At 39.8% G+C, this 24,878-nt stretch overlaps 1 protein-coding gene across 1 annotated transcript in view; it reads right to left on the minus strand.

Moving 5' to 3' along the window:
• The window catches only part of slc4a5a (solute carrier family 4 member 5a), a 39,984-nt gene extending 16,036 nt beyond the window's left edge, over nucleotides 1-23,948 (minus strand). The window contains exons 1-14 of the mRNA XM_078249677.1: nucleotides 23,891-23,948; nucleotides 22,268-22,471; nucleotides 18,641-18,770; nucleotides 16,678-16,838; nucleotides 12,749-12,901; nucleotides 12,192-12,296; nucleotides 11,087-11,142; nucleotides 9,075-9,232; nucleotides 8,887-8,974; nucleotides 7,784-7,938; nucleotides 7,263-7,391; nucleotides 5,742-5,916; nucleotides 2,845-2,978; nucleotides 1,015-1,286 (exon numbers count right to left, since the gene is read on the minus strand). Of these exons, the coding sequence (XP_078105803.1) occupies nucleotides 1,015-1,286; nucleotides 2,845-2,978; nucleotides 5,742-5,916; nucleotides 7,263-7,391; nucleotides 7,784-7,938; nucleotides 8,887-8,974; nucleotides 9,075-9,232; nucleotides 11,087-11,142; nucleotides 12,192-12,296; nucleotides 12,749-12,901; nucleotides 16,678-16,838; nucleotides 18,641-18,770; nucleotides 22,268-22,471; nucleotides 23,891-23,948 (1,978 nt within the window). The remainder of the gene's footprint in view (nucleotides 1-1,014; nucleotides 1,287-2,844; nucleotides 2,979-5,741; nucleotides 5,917-7,262; nucleotides 7,392-7,783; nucleotides 7,939-8,886; nucleotides 8,975-9,074; nucleotides 9,233-11,086; nucleotides 11,143-12,191; nucleotides 12,297-12,748; nucleotides 12,902-16,677; nucleotides 16,839-18,640; nucleotides 18,771-22,267; nucleotides 22,472-23,890) is intronic.
• Nucleotides 23,949-24,878: the final 930 nt, after the last annotated feature.

The following is a 24,878-nucleotide window of genomic DNA, read 5'->3' on the forward strand; positions in this document are numbered from 1 at the left end:
AAAATGGTTAAGAGATTAGTAGAGTAATTGGCACATCTTAGAATGCAGAAGTTGGTAATCATCATAGATAGCAACAGCCCAACCAATACAGGTTACAGATATTTAATATACTTGAGATATTGGAGTGTTCGGACAGCGATATATACAATACACAACTTATCTTTTACATAAACATATAAGCTAAAAAAAAAAGTAAAAGGACCCTCTATTTGGCAATATCGTATGTCCGCAATAAGCCAATAGCAGCCGATACATATTGGCCTGGACAATTTAGCAGTCAGCCTTGAACAGTAACCACAGATAACAGCAAAAACTCAAAAGAGATATAGGCTAATCAAAGTTATCTCAAAGTTATGTGGCACTAAAGCTGCGAGCAGGAATCATTTTTACAGCTCAATAATGCAACAACATCCCAAGCTACAACATTAGCTGCTGACAATGTATTGAAAAGCTACATCACAATGGAGTTATATCCACAGGACAAGCGATGAGCAAACATGGGCAATCATGAAATAGATTTTTTTAGAGTTTGAGATCTTGTAATTTGTTGCATTAAAAGGTTTGCCATTCTGCTCCTGACTGTTAACCCTCAGATGTTGAAGCGTTCACCAATAGGGACAGTTTTGTTTGTATTACCCCAGTTTAAAAGGAAAATGTATATGCAACTGAAACTGATGGCAGGAAATGATTTCATTAACTTATGGTATGCTCTGGAAAATGGTTGGCAGTGTATATGTAATTAGTACCTAATTGTCGGCAGAATTTAATATGGAAAAATAAGGTTACCACCCTTCACTAATGAGAACTAGAGTCTTTTCTCAGTTCAAGCTCTACATTGTTACTTAGGCTAATAAGATTAATGTTCTTCACTATAACGGTTTGATAAACTGAATACAGGTGGTTTTTGTCTCCTCTAGAACCTGCCTGTGTCATCAGGCTATTGAGCCCAAAAAGAGACAATCGTAGTCACCGATACACCCCCCTGCATATCCCTGAGTCAAGGGTTGAACTCACTCAGGTCTGGAGCCAGGCATTCGCACTTGTAGGTGGTGACATAATCGGGCTTAAAGTCAGTGTTGATGGGGTAATACTTGAAGGAGCCCACCATCTTCTTGATGGCATCTGAGATGAAGATGAAGGAGATGAGGCTGGAGAAGCCCTCCTCAGTGAAGCGTGTCATGTATTTAATGATGTAACTGGCATCTGTAGCTACCAGGAGGAAACACTGCAGGCAGGAGTGCATGCCGATCCACAGACGCAGCTCCATGTAATCTATGCCGTTGTTTCTTTTGGAAGTGAGGAGTAAGAGAAGCATGGTGATACACCGATGTAGGGAATTTATGAATACAACCAAAACAAACATATCCAATGCTGCACTTCTGCACCATATATCAGTCCCTCCAGGATTTCGCGGGCTTTTTTTGAGATTGTTGCGGCCCAAAATGCCTGATTTTGCGGGAGCTTTTGTAAAAAGTTGCGATAGAAGTTGCGATGTCTTTTGTATGTTTGTTGCAATGAAGTTGTGGGAGACAGTTTTATAGTTCTTTAAAAATAAAAAGGAAACTTGTTTTGGGGAGAATAAAATTACTCTGGGCTGAGATTTCCTAGTAACCTTACCAAAAAGGCTCAGGATGCTGCAAATGCTGGTATAATATGAGAATGGCTGGTGGATTCAAGACAAAAAATAATAATTTATTGAATTAATCAAATCTGAACATATGTGTCAGTGGCTTGTTGATCTTTACATTGTTAGTTAATTATTTATCCTGGCCTGGGACACACATTCGGTTTGATAAAGCACTTATTGGACTTAAACTTATCATTGCACTTACAATAACAAGCGTAGCTGTCCTCAATTTAGGACATTGTGTCGTCTCATCTCCGGTTTTTCCTGCATCCACCCTGTGTGATTGTGTGTGCTCGCGTCGCGGGGGGAACTGAGCAGCCCCGCCCGCTGCAGAGAGCCGACAGTATTGAAACAGCAGCCGCTTTCAGCGACTTTAGAGAAAAAAAACGTTATGCGTACATTAATGTTAAAATGTATACAGGTTGGCAGGACGGTTTTGTTGGTAAATGTGATGTTCGAGTCAGTCACACACACTTCATCAGAAACAAGGAAATTATCAACCCGTGGCCGTTCTCACTCCCGCTTGGTCATTGACTCTCAGAGTCACATACTGATGGCACGTGGGACTGCTGGGATTGGTTGAAGTCGGGGGAAACTTCAGGTTATTGGTCAAATTTGCGGAAAAGTTGCGGTGATTGGTCAAAATTGCGAGTCGCGCCAAATTTGCGGTGATTGGTTGAATTTGCGTGAATTGGCGCAATCGCGACATCGCGAACCCTGGAGGGACTGAAGGTAAAAAGTTTTCACAAATACAGTAACTAATTCTTACTAGTTTGACCGTTGACCTATCGAAATGCTCATAGGGTTAGTATTTTGAAATTAAAATGGCCATATGACGTTATACCGTCACCTAGTTAGCAGCATATGTACTAGGAAGCGTTTCGTTACACAACAGTTTGAATTAATCATTGCTGGAAGAAATGTCTATTTGTTATCTGTACATGTCAAAGGTTATTCTTTGAATTGCCTTGAAATCAAAGATCAGAATCCTCTAGTAGCCAGAAAATTAAAGAAAAGATCAATTTAAATTGAAGCCTAAAAGGAATAAAAGCTAGAAAAAACTGTGTATAGACTTTGATACCCATCTGTGTTGTGTTTTTCTATCTAATGGGATTATCAAATAATCCTCTAAATGACATTAAAGAGGGTGTCTACAGTACTCATTATTCCCACTATGTCGGTCTACTGCAAGATCGTTTGGCTCGAAAGAAGCTCACTTGCTGAATTCAAACAGGAGCTTTTCAAAGATGAGGATGGGTCCAGTGGAGCTGAGGATGATGAGGGGCTGACCGCTGAAGAGACAGAAGACCGAGCCAGCCAGAGCTGTACCCAGGAAACTCTCCATCACACCCTGGTGGAGAGTGAGGGGAGGAGACAGACACATTTGGTGGAAAATGAAAGTGCAGCAGAATTGAAAAAAGTATATATATATATATAGTATATATATATATATATATATACTTTATATATATATATATATTGTAAAGGACCACTTTGGAGTTTTAATGTATGCTGCTGATTTAATGAAATAAGTATGGGTTGGGTTACTGGTAAAATATTTGTGTAAATGTTAGTAACTTATTCACAAATATTTCTATATTTGTATGTGCTTTAATATTATTTGTATGTGATTGACCGGGAATTCTGTGCACCTGTAATGTTGAAATGTGTCCCTTTGGTGGCACCGTAGTTTTGCACAAGGGAGGATGAGCTTTAAAAAGGTAGCTGGCAGGTGTGAATGACACGCAGCTGTGTTTGGGAGATTTTGTGTTTCATTTATGAACTTTAAGAACTTGACGCCCGTTTCATGACGGAAGAAAGGACTATTGTATATTGTTTTGCATTCCTTGGTGCGCGCAGCGAGGTATGATGTGTTTTCATTCATAGTAATTCAGAAATTGTTTGCATGTATGTATAGTCTATTTTGTTGTGTAATCAATGTTTGTCATCCTAAATGTTTGTTCACGTAATGAAGTTTGTATCTTCTTGTATCTGTTTTCAATACAGTTTTCACGGTGCTAAGGTGACGATGGATTAAACGAATGTGGAACGTCATGCTGGTCTGGCAAACTAAATAAAAGACACCTTACGCATCAGTCGAGACTGGCTCTTTTTGGATCCAAGGGTTGCGTTCAAACTTCAGATGAGAAGAAAGGAGTAACAATAAAACAAAGGAGACGTGTGTGTGTGTGTGTGTGTGTGTGTGTGTGTGTGTGTGTGTGTTGCGTGTCACATTCAGATGACTGACATGCTGAAGTAGATATTTAATTCAGCACAAACAAAATTAAAAACAGGAAAACAGTGTCATTTGTATGACAAACTAGCAGTGCATAGGTAATCTAACCTGATAAATATGACACACAAATTACACTTCCTGAGCTGCCATCAGTTGATTTAAATCTATGGCTGCTACTTGCCTGTGTGCTGCAGCAATAATCCAGGCATGCTTTGGCTAGGGCTGGGTACTGAATTCAATACTTTTTAGGCAACGACTGAATTGCCTCTAAAGTATCGAGTATTGAAAAATGCCTCACCATTCAATACCAAATTTGAATACTTAAGGAGTAAATCTCATTAGAGTCAGGGAGCCAATAAGCATGAAGCATGCTTCTACCAAGATCTAATCATGTTTGTGATCGGCTGTCTAATGTTACACGTCACAGAGGCAGGCAGGGACAACTCCACATTACACAGAGACGGGGCTCACGTAGTAGGAGCTGAAAAAAAAGAAAAAGGACTTGTGCCGTAATGTGTGATGTTGTAATTTCTTTTATACGACTGGTATCGAAAAAAGTATTGTTTAGGAACCAGTATTGAAGTCACGGTATTGGTATTGGTACCGGTATAGACATTTTTAAATGATACCCAGCCCTAGTTTTGGCACTGGACACATCTACCATGGACACCCAGACACAGTATCAAGGATCATGCATGCATAACTAATATGTATTGAATACAGGGAAAAGAAACATTTATGAATTGTATTGTAACTCACAGGTGAATTGTGACATCCTAAATAATTTCTGCTGTAGCTGTTTTCTATTCTCTCTCAGACATGAGAGTGGTATCAATATTCACATCTCACTCTCGGAGAGGAAAGCAAACAAGCATATTTCCCAAAATGACAAACTTCCTTTAAGCACAATTTGCAGGATCTTGTTTTCTATGAAATGCAGTTTTATATGAACCAATAAGATGTTTAAATCCAAATGATGTTGTTATGATATCAGTTTAGTGTCTTTAGAGAAGTGGGCGTGGTGCGCTGATTGACAGGGACAGACTGACATGCCGTACATGAGGGGTGGCGTGTTGTTGATCTGATTTAACCCAGTCATTGCAGGTGTGTGCGATGAAGACTCAGATTGAGGTTGTTTCCGGAGGGGGACGAGGCAGCTCGCCTCAAGCGGAAGGCTGCAAACCACACGCTACCACACGGAGAACACTATTCTTGACTTCCAACAACACAACTTTTGTAAATACATCTTTTAAAACCTGGACCACAACAACAAGGAAAAGGGGGGCTGGCCTGACGAGGACACCGAGGACGCGACGCAGCGGACCTGGAGCAGAGGTCGCTCAAGACGGCGTGGTCACCGAAGCTGCAGCCATCTTCAGACGCGAACAAAAACAGTGGCTGGGTGAGTCAGTTTAACACAGCACAAACCCCTCTAGAAGTAGGAAAGGCATACACTGATCCAGGCCAGCTTAGTCTCACTCGCACGTTGAATGCAACATGCAGGGAAATGCAGACAGGGAGATTAATGTTACCGGTTAGGCTAGCCTTTAGTAGCTGTGTTCCTTTGTGTTACCAGCCCAGGTTAGCTTAGCATTTGTAACAGTATATTTACAGAACATTGTTGATATTTTAAATAACATATTCTTTATATTTCCAAGCTTGGTAAATAGCAAAAAAGTAAGTCTTTTGGGAAAAGTTTGATTAAACTACTCCGAAAATACTATTAAATGTTCAGCTAGCGACCAACAGCCTGACAGCATCTATGAAAACATCTTTGTTTAAAGTGCATATCTAGGTGATAAACCAAGTTTACATAAATTGACTAAAATAAATTCACTTGTTCTGTTTCCTGAGTTTGGCACTCTCACTCTGTTTTACCTGGTAGTTATCAGTAGCGTCCCCCAGTAGACCACCGAAGGTGATGGCGTTGGTAATGCAGCCCAAGTAGATGAATAGCACTGCGGAGATGGACTGAATGTGGAAACCCTCATAGATATCACTAGGCAGCCATGGCAATTTTCGCTTTATGTCCAGGTACAGACCACCACAGAAGCTATTGTACACAGACACACACAGAGGTTAGGATACTTACAACAACAACAACAACAACAACAACAAACAATCACTGCATTAGATCAGGATAAAATAACATTTCCTGCTGTAAAACAAAACGAGGTGAAACATTTGGTGTATTGGTTCTGTCGTTTAGGCACAGCTCAAATTAGCAGTCTAACACTGCTAATTTGACGGAAGGTTAATCCTTGTATTCTCAGCTAGGAGGAGGGTCTTTTGGGGAGTTTAATTTGTACCCAAATAGTTTTCCCGCTTTGATAAATGTTAATGAATTCATATTCAAATTTAATTTCCATATGCCAGAGGCGGGTTAAGGCCACGTCCACACGTACCAAAACGATCTTTTTTTTACCCGTCTTCCCTGGATTCGTTTCAAGAATAGTTGTGTCCAAACGGATCCATTTGTAAAAGACTCAACACGCTATTTCATATTCCAGGCCTATAGGTGGTGCTGTTTCTGCTACAGAAATTCACCAAAAACGGAGAAGAAGAGCATCGTCACTTCCACTTCCCTAGACTAGACTAGACGTTCTCTTAATACATCCATGGACTATAACTTTCACCACTGCTCATTTTTATAAAGGCCGCCGCAAGAAAACGTGTCTTTGTTTACATTGTTGCAGCGCGCTAGCTAGCAGAGCTAACGTTAGCGCGCTAACGCTGCTAGCTAACATCGGCAGTCAAACAAACAATGAGCCAATGTCTTTTTGATAATCTACACGTTTTTCTTGCAGTAGCCTTTCTACAATAAGCCGTGGTAAAAGTTACTATAATCCGTTCAAGGAGTTGATAAGCAGACAGATTAGCTAGCTAGTTGATAAGTTGTCTACTTCCACTTTATAAACAGCTAACCATAACAGCTAACGTTAACGTTAGCTAAGTCGCTGCTGTAGCGGTCAGCTACTTTAGCGATGTTTAACGTTAGCTACATAACATTAGCAATATAGGTTGTGTACAATCCAGGACCAGCAGAACAGAGGGATGTGTCAGGGAGCAGAGACAAAGTATTTAGATGAAGTGAGCTGGTTTGACCATGGAGATGGGATATGCTCGCTTAGCTTCACCGCAGTCGTGTGTGGCCGTGCACTAGTGCGGGACTGTGGGTAAGAGGTCGAGGGGTGTGGCGATGACATCATCGACACGGACATATTCGCCGTCCCAACAAAGCCAAAAGAGAGCCGTTTTCAAATTTTTTCACCCTGAGACCAGGTTTCAAAAAAGTGCATTTTCACATGTGCGTTTGCATCAAAAAGCGTCTCCGTGTGGATGGCCCCTAAGTTTGATCCAAACCTCTTAGCAGTTTGCCATGTGGCCTGGACTACCCACCGTCCAGTGAATGCCAGCTCCTCTCCAAGCTCATGCTGCACTGGCATCTCCTCGTCCTCAGCCAGGCCTCCTCCTCCTTCAGCTGTACCGTTCATCTGGCCCAGCTCATTTAAGGAAAACACTGACTTCCTGCAGAAAAGATAAAGGCACGGCACAGATGGGAGTAAATATGGGTGGTATCAATTAATTCATGTATGTTTATTAAAGGACGAGGGATTAAAGGCTTCTACCCATAGAAATAAAATCAATTAAAAAGCATTTTATTTCTATGCTTTTACCCATGCAAGCTTTGGGCAGCTTTGGTTGCTGACATGGAGACGTTATTGCACCCTGCATAAAGCTCTAACCTCAGGGTTTCAATCAGGAAACTTAGCTGCCGTCTAAATCTTTGACAAAACAAGTTGATTATAGGGAAGGTTTATCTTATCATACACTTGTTGTAGGCGTATTGCTCATCGTGCCACAGACAAAGAAGCTGAGAGCTTAATGGGCATTACTGAGTTGGACAGTAAAACTCCAACCTTTTATCAGCTGAGGTGACTTTCTTGGGCGGCTCAATGCGGATTTTGGGATCCCATTCTCCAGGCGGCAGCACAATCACCTCATCCAAAAACTCATCTATGCCTGCGATGAGGTCCTCACGATCTCTGGCCTTGTAGGCTACATCACTGAAGAGCTGGGAGATGAAGAGAGAGATGAAGGCAGAGGATTTTACCATTTCAACTGGCTTATATTATGGTGACAGTGATCAGCATGTACTGCTCTAATAATTTGGATTTGACTGTTTCCTATCCTCTATAATGGCCTCTGGAGACTTGTTAAACATAAACTGTGGATGCTATATCGACATTTTGACCTCAGTTGGATTACATTCAAAAACAACTGTCAGTCAGTAACTAATCATGCCCTGAAAAAACTGTGAGTCAAGTGGGAGCATAATTAAAGGGTTGATTATAATTGACAATGACATGGGCATTGGTCCAGTTCTAGTTTTCTAAATGGATACTCCACACTGCAAAGCTCATTAGGATTGTAAACCAAAATAACACAAAGTAAATATCAGATACTGTTTAAAAAGTAAAAGCAGCAGGTATCTGCAAGCAAGAGTAAGACAGACATTCTGAGTGGTATTTGGTACCTTCATTGATTTTCTCACTCCAACACAAACATCTTACAGTAACTTGATTCCGGTCTGTAAAAACAATTGTGGCAGCCCACAACCTGTGGCAGGTGAACATACTATTTCTGTGCACAACTGTGGCACTTAAAAATAACAGCCTATTATTTCTAGAATCTGCTATTTAAATATCAATACATTTTGTTTTGTTCATAAGTGATAGAAGGCTATAACAACTAAAATTGCATTCAGGAGAGAGAGTAACACTCCCATTAGCAAGCCATGGATGACTAATCATTCCAATAGAAGCCCTGCCCCTAACTGATGCTTAGCAATCAGCAACACTTCCAGATATAATTAAAAACACAATCACTTACATTTTAGCTTCAACTCCAGTACAGTAAATGACACGTTCTGTCCCCACATGTATAGTGAGACACTGTCAGTGTCAGCATGTGCCATCTAATAAAGAAGACATGTCATGGAAACATTTTGCCAGACACTTACATCATCCACCATTAGGGTTGCTATGGCTCGGCCGATCTCATTATACGACTTGGCCTTTCCTTGGGGTCCCAAGAGAATAAAGAGGAATCTGTATGGTAAAGACACGTGTAAGGTGGAATGACAGGTGTCTGTGAAAGGGCTTTGTTGAGTAAGGGTGAAGAAGCGAAAGACATTGCAGATCATTTTACCTGGTGGGAACAGGGACCTCAGTGAGACCTCCTAGTGTTGTAGCCTGGGCTAGGCGGACAAAGGCTACAAAGGGTTTGTTAAGGAACTCCACTTCACCCACCAAGACATTGGAGGCCTCTGCATCTCTGGGGATTTTCTTCATGAATTTATTTTTAAGCTACAGAAAGGAGAGACAGAGAGAGAACACTGTTTTTTTGTAGCATTATTCTCTTCTCTTATATGTATTAAATGCAAACTATTAAGATAATCAATTAATTGTTGTCATTGTGTCATTTTTAAGCAAAAATAAGCAAAAGTTCTCTGATTTGCTGCTTTATTTATCATATGTGTATCAACTATTTTGACATTTTATAGAAAAAAAGCTTAATCGAGAAAATAATTGGCATTTCCCCTACTGCCGTGAGTCCATAAACGAGGCAACTGTTACAGTAGTTCACGTCTATAACAGCAGGACAGTCGAGTGTGTTAGCTAAAGTGCTAAAGTCAGTTGAAATGTTGTCAGCAGCCTAATGGCTACAAGCAGTCTCAATAGTGAACGACACGCTAACGTGTTGACGGATTCAGTGTTTTTAGCTGAGCTGGACCAGAGAATATTCGGCGAAAACCATACACTGTATGGTTAAAACAGATGAGTGATGCTGTTTTGCTCTCATTGTTCTTCGTGGAGTTTGTCAAAGCAGTCAACCTAGGGGAAACACTGCAAAATTAATTGTTAGTTGCAGCCCTTTATTTGAGTCTGCAATTGCTGGATCTCTCTACAGGGATCATTAAAGCTTCTCACCATTTGTTAATAATAGTCTCTCTAAACTAAGCAGCTACATCTCGGAGGGCGTCGTTAAATTAGCAGACATTTGCAAGATAACAACCCTGGGTTGTTTCATGACCATTAAGGCTCAAGAAACAGCAATCAGAGAGGCAAAACAAATGCAAGCTGACACAGCTGTGACTAAAAGAGGGATCACAAGCTAACCTGACCTGTCTGATTGCATGTACATGTGTGGCAGGAAATTGAACGGCAGCACAATAACACTCAATGATGGAGAGCCTTGCCAATAACCCACAACCCAAATCTGTGGCTACATGTAAGGGGCCAGGCACGCGGACTGGACAACGAGATCCGTGCTTTTCCCAGTGCCAGTTCAATATTGACACAGACGCGCGCACGCATGCACGAACGCACCCACGCACGCACGCACGCACGCACGCACGCACGCACGCACGCACGCACGCACACACACACACACACACACACAGACACACACAGTAACAAACTATCACTTGACCTAGGCCTGTAAATACAATGTGATTGTGAAACATCCAGCCAACCTCTCACAACTGGAGTACTTGGAACTGGACAACCAGGGCTCATTCTCATAGTTGCACTAACAAATAAAGTTCATGGCCCACATCACATACTCCTAAACAAATTCTCATTAATTTATTTTTGTACATTACTCATCGCTGTGAATGACACTTAATCCTGACCTGTCTGTTTTAAAGCCCGGTAGCCTAATCCAAGCAACAACAGCACACCCTTGCATCAGTCCAAGCATGCGTCACCAGGTTTAAGCCACATTGTTGCATCCCCTCTACAAAGGAGTGAGTTATGTGTTTGCACGCTTCCTGTATCACTAGCTGTCACCTTCACTAGCAACAGCAATGAAAGATTGATGCCACTTACACAGAGCTGGCTCTCGCCAACATCAATTTAACATAATGCAACGCCTTACTGAGACATGAGATAGGTAGTCTCTGCAATAATGGAAAGTAACAAAGTGGGAAATGAGCATAAACCCCAGAGATAGCTTCCATACAGATAAATAGACATTTCACTATTATAAAAGACAGGAACGTGAATTTAATGACAAAGCCAAAACCCTGCAAATATAAAACAAACTTGCTTTAATAAGGGAAATGTTGATGTAAATCCAAGTTACCTTTTATTACCTCAGTCAAAAATCACTCTCTAATATGTAATGCTTAAGGTTGTTCAGAAGATAGAAATCGTCACCTGGTCTGTGCTGGGAGTATCTGCAATATCATTCATACTCCTACTCTGGGCGTGACCTGGAGTGCAAAACATCAACAAAAACAGTTATAACATCTTATTTACATGCTATATATTTTAGATAATCTATGACTCGTCATTGTTAACGGTAAAATAAGCTACACAATACAGCTATACAATAACAATACACTTACAGTTACCATTTATGACAAAGAAAGAGCAAGGTAAAGACAAAAGGTAGAAAGGTGGTTTTACTCCCCTTTTTTCATCTTAACCACACAGGGCATGATATGTATGACAAAGTACGACTTAGCCGTTAGGGAGCAATGCCTTCAGATGGAAACTTAAAAAAATCTATCAAAAAAGCAACATGAGTGAAATTGGTCCCTCTAATGCAGAACACAAGTTGACGCACAAATCACCTGCTTAGTTTTAGGATGCTAGTTGAAGATGAGAAAGCTCTGGGAAATTCAAGTTGAATCCAATTATTACACTGATTTGTTGAGATTAAGGTCCTGCCAATCCATGAGTTGTTACTTCAAATAGTTTTTTTTACATGCAAAAGGAAGTTAATTTTGAGGTCTTATGAAATTGGGCTCAGTTTTTGGCTCACTTTAACAGATGAATATGGCTGATACTGACCTTTGAGCAAACAAGTATGTGGATTTGATTGTGGGCATTAAAATGCTTTTCATCTCTGACAAGACAGAGGTTGTTTCCTGACTACAGTTAGTCAATATATCTATATGAATTTTAAATATATCTTACCAATATATCTTAGGATTACATAGTGAATGAGGCATCACTGTGAAGAAGTCCACAGTCTCTGTGTCAGAGCTGCTGGGTGTCAATTAGTTTTACAGTTCTGTGATTAAAGAGTTTTTTTTCTGTCCAACAAGACTCATGATGATTTTTTTTTTTATATGTTTATTTACTTTAAACAAATCAGTATCTGCCTTCAAAAAACAAAACAAGCCCTGTCTTTTTAATCAAAACCTAACCAAATACTGTTTAACCTTAAAAAGAGAGACAGATGTTTCTGGCCATAACGCACAGCCATGCATGTAAGTTGAAACCACAAGCAGTGCACCCATAGACAGACACTTACGCAGGCGACCATAGTTGGCAGATTGCTGTTTCAAATGGAGGTCCTCTGTGGAGCGGTTAAAGTTGGCTATTGACCCCGGACCACCTCTGGACCCTACATTACGATCTGACAAGGAAAGGGGAAACAGAAATAGACGCGGACAGTAGCAGAGTGTTATTTTTTTCCCGATTTATCTAGCAGTATGTGTCCTGCCCGGATGAGATGAGGAAATGCTTCAGCACTAATTAACTCATCAAACATTAATACATCCCTTGTGGAGGATATGAGCCTTGTTGACTGCAGGAGTGCGTTCATTCATTTACTAAGTGAGGCAAATATATGCATAATGAGTTTTTTCAGAGGCTGCTAAATTATATGTGGGACCAGAATAGACTAATCATTGATAAAGAAAAGAAATTGCTATATCCCAGGGACACAAAGTGTTATTTCATGTGATGGCATGTCATAATACATGCTGTCCAACATTGTATGAAGTATTATTAATCATGGAAATAATGACCCCCATAGTGCCATTTCTTTTAAATGAAGCTAGATGATCATTTCCATGAGCTACTCACTGGTAGAAGAGCTGGACTTGCCGATGTCGGCTAGTGAGCGGTGGATTGGCTTCTTGGTCTGGTGTCGATGTTTCCTCAGCAGGACAAAACTGATCTTCTCTTTAAGCTCAGGAGATAACATGCCTTCCTCTATCTGTCTCTCGATGATGTCATCTGGAAAAGGACAAATTCATTCATAATTCACATGAGGAAATTTGGCATAGGGTGCCAATGTTCCCAATTTGAAGCACTCACACATTGCATTACTGTAGTTTGTTACCATATTATACATTACAGTCTATGTTGAATGTATAAACACATGAATAGGGTTGATGCCCAAGCTGTTGACCTCAGTTAAATTGAGTGTAAATGTGTTCATAATACTGACATTTTGGAAAATTATTAAAATGGCCACCAAAAAGAATACCCAAATGCCCTTTAACTACATATATACAACATACTGTGATAGTGTCAGACTACAATTTAAAACGTGTGAGTTTAATTAGCACTGAAGCACTGTTTGGTGTTCAGTGTAAAGAATACCTTTTCTGGTTGATTTTAGTCCTGAGAGGTTGAGATTGGATAATGCAGATCCCCCAGACTCCATAAGAGCAATAGACAATTTTTGTGCATCTCATATTGAACTTAGATTACCTTGTGTATTATCATCATCATGATGAAAGGATGTGGCACAGTGTCACTAGAATTAGTCAATTTTCTTTACAGATGGATGTTTCACGACAAAACCCTAGACTACCAAGCCAAATGTAACTTTTCCAGCATAAAGTATTGATCTAAAATAGTGCTGTCAGTTTTTTATCGCGAGATTAACGTTATTTTTGGCCTAGCAAACTTTGTCGTTTTTTTCACATGCTGTTGCAACAACTAGTAACGTTAGAAAAACTACAACACCACACCGGATCTAGCTAGACCGGAAACAAAACAACAGGCACGCTGCACACACTTGTTTGGGCTTGCGAGCCGGCCAAAGAGTAATAGGCTAACGTTACGTTTTGAGTGGATGGCGAGCGCGAGATGCCGAAATGGATGCCAATAAGATTCTGAATGGAAAGTTTACTTTTAAAAAGTTGTCGAGGGGAACAGTAGTTTCACGCATACACAGCCTGTACGACACGGAGAAAGCAGCCCAACTGGAATTGCTGCAAAGTGCTGCAAACGCTGTCTCATTAACCAGTGATCACTGGACGTCAGTGAGTAATCAAAATTATTTAGAAGTTACTGCACACTATATTGACTATGTATATCAGCATACGGTTTTAGGACTGTGTTGTTTGTATCGTTTTTTTGACTTTTTGTCATTTGGGAAATTGTCCACCCCCTTTTCTGTCCAGGAGAATTGTTGCATTCCTTATTAGAAAAACATAAAGGTTACAAATGTCCTGCTGTGGCATCCGGTTTTTGGACCATTTTGTTTGTACTGTATAAGCAAAGTGTTAGTGTTACATCTCAATTAGTAGGTTAGGTACTTGTAGGAATTGTGCAATAATGACAGATTCACACATTTTTCTTTTGTTTACGGTAAATAAATAATAAACAATTACAAATCTTAAAGTCAAGTTCATAAAGTAACTTTCTTTGCATTCATTTGATTCCCAATTAAGATACACTGGTAAGAATGAATTTCCATTGTTTTTTTAAAGATAATTGTGTTGGGCATTTTCGGCCTTTAATTTTGACAGGAAAGTTGAAGACATGAAAGGGAAAGAGAGAGAGGGGGAATGACACGCAGCAAAGGGCTGCAGGTCAGAGTCAAACCCAGGCCCGCTGCGTTGAGGAGTAAACCTCTATATATGGGCGCCCGCTCTACCAACTGAGCTATACGGGCGCCCATGGCTTTCCATTGTTAATATGTACTTAAAAACAGTTCTGAAATGCAAAATAATAGAATTTTATTCATGTGATAAAACATGCGATTAATCGTGATTAACTATAGGAATTTGGCAATTAATCGCGATTAAAAAAAATATTAATCATTTGACAGCCCTAGTCTAAAAGCATTCTACCAATCACTTGACCAAGTGGGAAACTGAGGTATAGGTAACAACATTGAGATATGTACAATGCATACAAAAACTGGCAGTTGGGGCGCCAAAACAATACTGGAAAATAACTTTCTTGTAAAATAGGAATAGGAAAATATGAATTATCTAAGAGTCGTTTTATGTGAAAATAAATTAATTTCCTTTAAAAAAAATGGAAATTTATGGTTATTTACATTTGTAGGTTTTCTATGTTCTTATGTCCTTAACATATCTTCTTATGTTTTGTAGTTGTTTTGATATTTTATTATTTGGATATATATATATATATACCGTATATATATTCCACTTTGCCATGTGATAAGTACAGTATGTGGAAAGTGGGAAAAGCATGAGTTGGCAGCTAGGTCACGCAAATATGTCAATATTTAATAACAGGGAAAGTTAAAAGCGGTTGTTTCTGGTATAGGGATATCCCTGTAAACTGTGTAGTTAACTGTTTAACCTGATAGAGTTTAGCTTTGTTTACAATTTAGCCTACTGTGACAAAGTAGCCTGTACTGCCTTACTGAAATTAGCTCATTTGGTTAGCTAACAAGCTAGCTTACAAAGCCATTAAATGTTTATATACATGCTAATGTTAGGTACTATTTGTGTGCTATAAGGGTTTGTCCCAAATTGGTCCCTAGTTTAGTAGGTAACAAAAGTAAAAACAGTAATACACAAAGTATAATATAGCATACAGTCTGCGGTGATAAGGCAACCCGGTCTCACGCCAGTTCGTGAAATGGTCACGTTATTTTAATTTATTGATTTGTGTACAGGTCACGATTTTCTCGTTTATTTCGTGTACAGGTCACGATTTTCAAACGTGACCATTTCACGATTTGCCATGACACTGGGCTGCTCTGGGGGATGCAACAACGGGGAAGTGAAACGCCACAACAGGGAAATGAAACGCCACACGCCGGCCACAACAACGGGCCAGTTGTGGTTAGGAAAAGAAGAATGAGGAAAGGAACCATCACACGCAGGAGACGCCGACAACAACGGGATGGTTGTGGTTAGGAAGAGAATAATGCGGAAAGGAACTGCAACACGCGGGACGCGAACCCTGGTCTCCGGGGTGAAAGTCCTGAGTTGTTCGACCCACCCACCACCCTCCCTGCGCGGATTTTCACCTTATCAATACTACTCGCTACTGTAATTGTTCTGTGATCACAAAATATGCTTCCCATTGAAATACATTACTTTAAAATTCGTGCTCACCACACGAAAATAACGACATTAACATGTTCAGTACACGCATCAATAGATTCAATAACGTGACCATTTCACAAACTGCCATGAGACTGGGCTGGATAAGGCTATTGGTTCAATAAACACAGGGATACATAGAAAGTCAAAAACATGCAACATGATTCCAAGGCAGCCATAACACACAACACACAAGCTAGGCTATATACCAATATTTCAAGAGAAATAAAAAGATAGACCTGTTAAAATTGTTTAACACTTGAAGCTGTGGTGTGACAATACTTAATAAATAAAGTTTGATATGTCATTTCTGTCCGGGTTTGCGCTCAAGAAACAGCTCATACAAAAGTGTCACAGGGAAAAGCTGAAGCTAATAGATTTAATCAATTTAGGTGTTTACTGTCTTGCACTTCTGGGGTTTTGGAGGGAGCTGAACTTTTGGTTTACTAAGAAATAATTTAGCTTTGGGACATCTTAATCTAGAAACAGCAGTTCACCACAAAACTAGGAAAGGGTTTGGTTAGCTAACAAAATATTAGCTAATGTACGTTACAAGCTGACATTGTGTACACAAAAATACACCAGGCCAAAATGATGCATCAGTGGCTGAATATAAAACAGAACAGATATTAAGAGTGACACACAATGAGAAATGCAGTTATCAGAAAAGGAACAAAATCTCGAAGATCTCACCAATTATCTGAGGCAGTGAGTAGCCTTCCAAGTCCAGCAGCACTGTTCCTGTCTGGAGACAAGTCCTGAGCTCAAAAAGACTATGCAGGGACAGCGTGGACACGTGTGGTTTACTCCACCTTTCTCCTCCCTCCTCCACCTTCTCTTCGAACTTTACCCACCTGAAGGCAGCAAAAACACAGACAGAAGGAGCAGGTGAGGAATACAGAACTGTCGAGATTTCTTTGAGCTCAGCTCAGCTCTGCTGGTGGTGCCCACTTCTCAGTATGTCCGTGGTAGGAGCTTGCAGCTATATGGCTGGGTATTGTTAAAAAAAAAATTTGATACCGGTGCCAATACCAATACCGTGACTTCGATACCGGTTCCTAAACGCAATTTTTTTTCAATACCAATTTAATAAAACAAAAAGAAATTACAACATTACACATTACGGAACACATCTTTTTATTTATTTTTCAGCTCCGACTACGTGAGTTTTTCCTGCGTGTCTCTACAACATGTAATGTTAGACAGCCAATCACCAGCATTATTAGATCTTGAAAAAGAAGCATGCTGCATTTGGCTCACTGACGCTGACAAGATTTGCTCCTTGAGTCCTTAGGTATTGAAATTTGGTATTGAATGACAAGGCATCCTCAATACTATAGAGGCAATTCAGTTGGTGCCAAAAAAGTATAGAGGGTTGTCACTGACGTCACGTTCGGGGCGGTAACCTGGATGCGCGGCCATATTGGAGGCACTCGGTGTAAACAACTGAATGGAGTAATGGAGTATTGTGCACTTTGGATACTTTAATACTTTATGTCTAAACAACAGAAAAGCTCATCAAAACGCATCCAAGATGCAAAGGCATGGAAGGACTTGGACCACAAAAAAGGCGCGATATTTTGAGAAATTACAGTTTACTGGCGGTGCAGATCCCTACAAGTTGGCTCCCTCTTCTTGGATCCATGGTTCTTGGATCCGTGATTCTTCTTTCAATTGCATATCCCGATATAGTCAACTACCTGGTTTTCTCGCCGAGCCCATACACAGCGGAAGCCCTTAAATCCTACAAAAGTTTGGAGGCTTATGGGATGGGTGAGGGAGACACAGTACCAAGTCATAATATTCCAAATGTTTTTCTCGGTCTGACCTATTGGTACAACCTAAAACACAGCAATAATTAACCATTTTTCCTTAACGACGTTCGGGATCTACTTCAGTGCCTGTGCTTTGTTGTGATGCGGAGTACCTCCAACATGGCGACTTCGGGTCTGATGACGCATCTGATGACGGTCATCAATTCGGTACCTAGCCCTAGGTATGACACTGTGTGGATGTGAAGCAGGGTGTTTATGGAAAATAGCAGAGACCTCAAAGAGAAACAGTGTACTGGTGAGGCTTGTATTGCTACGTATGTCAAAGAATCATTTTTATGACTGTATGAACTCAGTTTGATTTTCTACCACTCTGCAGTCTGATAATGCCAACTACCTTCACTTTAGTTTGGTCTGAGGGTTAATTCTGCATTAATTTCAGCCAGACTTGGCCTTTTATTTACGTTTTTTAAACTGATAAACATGGCAGCTCCTCTGGAAACACCAAATTCCATCCAAACTATCTAACAAAAGCAGTTTCTGAATAGATTTTGGATGTGATATTAGCCATGGAATTGCAAAATCATGCTTCCTTTTACATCTGCAATCAACCAATTTTTTGCAGCAGACAAAAAAAAAAAGCACAGGTGAAGCTTACATTAATACATTTGATTGTGATTTGTTGAGTCACGCCATAATCTGAACATGTAGTTTGCTGGGCACTGATATATGTATTTTGGACCGGACGAATCATTTGTCGAGTGGATATACTCCAGATTTAAATCTTGAAGAAAAAGCAAAGCAACATAGCACAAGAGCAAGTGATAGACGCGTGACTGTGCCTGAATTTGAGTGTGCATGTGCTTGTGAGTATTGTCATCCACCTTGCAGACTCCTTCCACTCCAGCTCGTCTCCTTCTCGCTGTAGAGTGTCCATCTCAGTGAAGAGCGTAGGCGTGGGCATGTCATCATCTTCATTCAGGATGTAACGTAGCCGCTCTGCCGCTGGAGACACTTGATAGAATGAAAGACTGTTTTAGAAAATCTTTACTATTTGTAATATCATTTCGATAGAGTTTCAACAGCAATGTATCAAATATAACCTAAAACATAATGGTAAAAGAAATCTGGCACTCAGGAGCTGCAGCCTTGTAGACCTACAGCTTCTCTACTGGACAAAAAGGATGTCCCTTTTTCTTCGCTGAGAGGTCAAGTCAAACTGATCTGTCACTTATAAATGGAAATAGTGATTTCCAATGAATCAATAGACATGGAATCTCTAACTATAATCATTTTCACTTACACCTCGATTACAACCAGCTGTAGGCTGTTATTTGTCATTACAGTAATGATTGGAGTATTGAAGCCTACATCCAGATCACACAATTCTACCTGATTATAGGTATTCAATTATGAGCCTACTGTACTTACAATCCATTTCATTATTGTATGGAGGTTGTTGCAGGGTAATGAGCTGACCATGTCAGCTGCTGCTAACCTATGGGCTGAGCTGTATAGTAATTAAGGTACCGGATGAGTCAGTTATATTGAAGCGCTATATTGACAGCAACGAACAATTAATTCTATGTTGTTTTATCTAAATGACAAGCAAAAAACAAATCAACAGATTACATTCCTGTCCAGTTACACATTTTAAACATGTAGAGTTTGCCATTCAGTCTAACAACTCCTCAGTGGAAATTCATTAGCTACTTTAGGTGCTAAACAGACTAGAGCCCAACTTACAAATGAGAATTATCAGTCTATTTTTCTTTCATATGCTCTCTAAGTTGTTTACATTCCCTACACTGGGCACCATTTTCTCCCCTTGTTGTCTTGTACATCTTTATTGTACCTGCTATTATCCTCCTACTGGTAATGGCACCATATGTATTATTGATAGTCATGTACTGACACTTTCCAAAATACCATAGTCGTGTGTGGATACAGTCCAAACTAAGTAAAGACCTCTGCTGCACTTGCCAGTGATTGTGCCACATCAATGTAGCAAAGTGGACAACCTTCCCGGCCAAAGTCTGTGAAAGCCAAAGCAGCTTTATCTGGCTGTTCTGCCAGGCTACTTATTAATCCACCCTGAAACAGAAGCTACACAGTGTCTCAGACTCCTTATGTTAAAACTGCTGGAAGGAAGCAAAAATCGAATGAAAAGCATGAGGTAGAAGAGTCAAACAATTAGAATGCCTGACACCGTCTGGTTCACATCTATGCCTTTGGAAAGCTTTGTGGTAAAAGCCACTCTGGTAGCAGTGTGCAGAAAACTTGATATATACACCACACTTCACTGGAGCTATTTCTACAAGTGCAGCCTTACTTCCCCATATCCACAGAAGTTGTATTAGAGGCTATTTATTTCAGTGTAGTTTTGCAGCTCTATAACATCAGGTGACATGTAAGCAGATTTTTTTTTTTAAATGGTCAAAATCAATAAAGCAGATACTGTGATATCCTGGCTTTTAATTCTTACGGTTCATGTCCCAAAAACATTCAACCCTACATGTCAACCATGTCTTCAAACTGCACATGCCACAGGTTTTATGCTAAATGTGTAGCCTAAAGCCAAAGCTGAGGTGACCCTGATGACATCAGAATGACATCATCAGGGTTATTTTCTCAGATTTGTCAGCCCATATAGAATAATGAGCAGTGATGAATATTGTTATTAGCCCCTATGTGATGGAATAGTGTATTAATGGTTTGTTTTTGTATAATCTGATATTGGTAGGTGTGTTCAAATAATTGGTAAATAATATGTGTTTATGATCTAATCATCACATGTCAGATACATCAAATGTGTAATTTGGTTGGATTTAGGTTGGTATGATATGCTGATTGCATCCTTTCTATGAGCAGGACAGACAGATGAGTAGGGTTGGGATCCATTATTGTATTACAATTCTGATTCCAATTTCGATTCTTCCTTTTGATTCTGGTTCTTATCAATTTTCAATTCAGATTCTTTGAGAAGGGGAGTTGAAACGGGTCACATGCTTATTACTAGGGTTGGGTACCGACACCCGGTGCTAATACGGCACCGGTGCCTTAATGACCGGTATCTACGAATACGAATAGTAACGCGGATTTCGGTGCCTCATTTCGGTGTCACTGACACGCCTGCACTGCCCTCTGATGCTCCTAAACGGACGTTAGAGGGAACAGAAGCATCACTGCATGTGACGCTAGTTAACACTACACTTGGCAGCAGGTAACGTTAGCCTATCGTTAGCTAGTAGCTGGATTAAACACGGTAAAAATGCTGACAGCTAACGTTAAATGGTGTGACTGTATTTCACTGTAGAGCATTCCAACACTGAGACGCAACAGTCATAGACAGTTAAAGAAACAGTCCACAGCTGCCGTTTTTAGAAAAACAACACAGACGGTGCGTTCACTTGAAACTCGCCTCGCCAGCCTCTTGGTGCATTCAAAGTTATTGTAAAATACCCTTTTTCCATCATCCATAGTGGTTGTTTTTGTCGTTTACCAGCAATTTACTGGTGAAATAAGTTATTGTTATACGTTATTATTACATTTTTAACAAATCATTTAATTTTGACCATATGGCCTTAGCAATAAACAAGCCGTTCTTAAATGTCGCCGACTGTCGTTTTGTGCTGCTTTTTTCTTTTTTAAATATATACATATTTTTTTAAATCTATTTAAAAGTATCAGTTCAGGCACCGTTTAGGCACCGGCACCGTTTTAAAAGTATCGTTTTAGCACCGGTATCGGAAAAAACCCAAACGATACCCAACCCTACTTATTACACAGATAAGAGGAACATTTTATTTTGATTCAACGATGATTTACAGTTTTACTGGGCTTTTTCAACGTAAAAAAAGCCACACAACACAACAGGCGCCTCGCAGTACGGTGGCTGCTACCGAAACCAAAACATGTTACATTTGGAACCGATGATCGGATTCAAAACCAAATTTTCTAAACGATTCCAATAAAAAAACAATTCCATTGGAATCATAATTTTTTTAAACGATTCCAAGTTGGAACCGGTTCTCGATGCCAAATCCTACAGATGAGACACCGAAAGAGCTACTGGAGAGGTGAAGTTTATCACAGTTCAAATGTGTTCACAGTTCAAAAGGAGCCCCTGTCACACAATAGAAGCAGAAGCTATGAGACCAGGGTTGGTTAATTTTCAAAATTCAACAAAGCATTGGCAACATACAATCATATGGCTACTTCATATATGGCAGGGCTCTTTTTCTTCTGCTGCTAAAAATTTAAATAATACCAAAGTTGAATGCAATCTCAGATTGCACTGATTTTGTTTATTTTAAATTAATGCTGTAACAGCCAGCCTACTATAGCTGACCGGAACTTTTTGGTAAAGCACAGTGTCTCACATCTTATATTCATTTAACTCTGAAATAACTTGAAAATGGTGCAATAAAATCTAAATTCTGATGTCTGGGCTGGGCTAAGCCCCCAATGTTTCAAGATCGTAACTAAGCCTGTGCTGTCTCCTGACTTACTTGTGTGGTTGATGTCTTGGAGACTCTGCTCTTTTGAATCAAGTCCTTCCTCTATATCTCGGTAGCGGTTGTGCCCTTGGTGTCTGTTCTGGCTATAGCGTCTGTCCCTGTCCATGTTAGCAGCCTCCCGACTGGAGCGCCTTCGCCTGCGTTTGCGACGATATCCTCGAGGCACTGGGACACCAATGTAGATGGACTGATGGTCTGGGGACAAATATGGACGGTTCCTGGATGGTTACATGAATATGCACTACACGGTTGCATTCAGTTCAGTGCAAAACTGTGCCATTATTGGTTCCTGTAGGATACCAAGTTACAAGAACAATCAAGAGAAAGACATTTTTTTCCAAAACAAGTGTCTTCAATGAATGTTTGATGAAAGGCCCCAAAATAGTTGACTGGCTGAAAAGATTGTTTAAAGTGCTCATATTATGCTTTTTGGCTTTTCCCCTTTCCTTTATTGTGTTATATACCTTTTTGTGCATGTAATAGGTTTACAAAGTGAAAAATCCCAAAGTCCACCCCAAAAGGACTTACCATCTCCAACAGAAAACACTGTTCACAAACTTCTCCAAACAGCTCTATTGTAGTCTAGCCTTTACTTCTGTGATGAACATGCGTCACTTTGTAACACATGTTATAATGCTCGCCTAGCTGCTGGCATGGCATGCCCTCATACTCTGCTTCTGACTGGCTAGTAGTCCTTACTTAGGTACTGCGCATGTGCAACTCCCAACAAAGATGGAATAGAAGTGTGATGCCTCACTCTGTAGCTAAAACAAAGAGTTCAACACATAGGGCGAAAAGAGGAGCTGCAGCAATGTGCAGTACAACAAAATATGGTGTTTTTTGAAAATGAAACCATGTAAACCTATTCTGATATAACCTCTAAATACAATTATGAACCTGAAAATGAGCATAATATGAGCACTTTAAAGAGATCTTTCATTCATTTATCATATTCAGATGAGTGTTTTTATGAATGTTGTACCACTTAAATTCTGAATAAATTAGGTTTGAAACCATGTCTGCTTATTAACAGCAGTGTTCCATTTTGGCAGTCACACATAAAAAGCAAATCAAGCCTATTCAGAATCACTCAGTACTTTATCTTTGCTGTGACAGCGTTTGGCTCGTATTATCCCTGTTTTCAACAAAAACCTGGATGATGTGAGATTGATCATCTGTTGGCAATTAAGGAGGCACTTTAAAACTAATTGCACACTAAACTCAATGTGGAATAACTAAATAACAGGAGATGCAAACCAATATTGGATGTTTGGAAAAAGAACAGAACCTGCTGCTTATTGGGAAGACAGAACACACACAAACTCACTCAAATATGCAACTTCTCAATCCCCAAAATACCGATTCATACAAAAGCATACAAACAATCTTGAGTCAATCGTCATTCCTCCTTTGCAGTCTATTAACAGCATTCACCCACACAAACTCTCAGAACAAAATAGAAACTATAAGTTAGTGTGAGTGTCTCATGATACTATGAAGAGACAAAGTGGGTGGAAGTATTTAATTTCCTGTTTATATTAACAAAGGGCCACTCCATGATGGATCTACCATAAATATGAATCACACACATACAGTACGTGCACACACACTCACCCTCCTCTTCCTCATAGCGAAGATGAGAGACGCCCATCCCTCGGTCTCCATGGTCCATCCTGGTATGGAGGAAGAGAGACAATTTTTGGCCATGTTTTCAAACGGTCAAAGTGAAAACAGTTTTTGAAGAGAAAGCAGTCATGTAGTCATGAATGATGTGGTGCTTCCTGTTTTATGGTGATTGATTGTATTAGTATGTGTAGGGATGTAACGATCAACTCACGATACGAATCACGATTTAAGATGGCGATTTTTTAACAGAATAAGCTGCAGACATAATAACTGTAAAATAGTCCTTTATTTACATAAACTGTGCAAAACAACTTATGTGTCCTCTTCGTGTCAGATTTTTAATACAAATCCTATGTCAAAAAAAAGAATAAGAAATAGAAATGGAAGAAAAGAAATGAACTAACAAGACATAGTTACGTCTGAAGTAATTGAAATCAAAAGTAGATTACGGCCTAGGCTGTTTGACAATTGCGTCACGATTCATTCATTGTCATTGCTTTATTTTTGCCTCCAGCAGCAGCTCTTGTTCACTGACCTACATGTTGGGTTACAGTGCAGATCAATGGGAAAATAATTAAAAGGAAGCCGTGGTCAATGGAAATGTACATAATTAAAACAAATGTGAGGATAACTTATCCTAGCGGCACCATTTTATATATTGAACGCCAACAGTAAAGTTTAAGGCCACCCTGTTCCTGCTGGTGACAGGTTAGAGAGTATACATTCACAGTATTGTGTACAGTACTGTAATTGAAGCTAGATTCATTTGGAATATGAATTTGCCTATATGTCTATGAGACGTTAAACTTGCTCTAGTTATTACAAGACAGGCAGTGAAGTGAACCAGTCTTTATGTCTGTGAATGAAATTATTGCAACATATACTACTACTACTACTACTACTACTACTACTACTACTAATAATAATAATAATAATAATAATCTTATTTTATAGGGCATTTTTCAAAATCCACATT

The sequence above is a fragment of the Sander vitreus genome, chromosome 5 (genome assembly GCF_031162955.1).
Source record: "Sander vitreus isolate 19-12246 chromosome 5, sanVit1, whole genome shotgun sequence".
Lineage (NCBI taxonomy): Eukaryota > Metazoa > Chordata > Actinopteri > Perciformes > Percidae > Sander > Sander vitreus.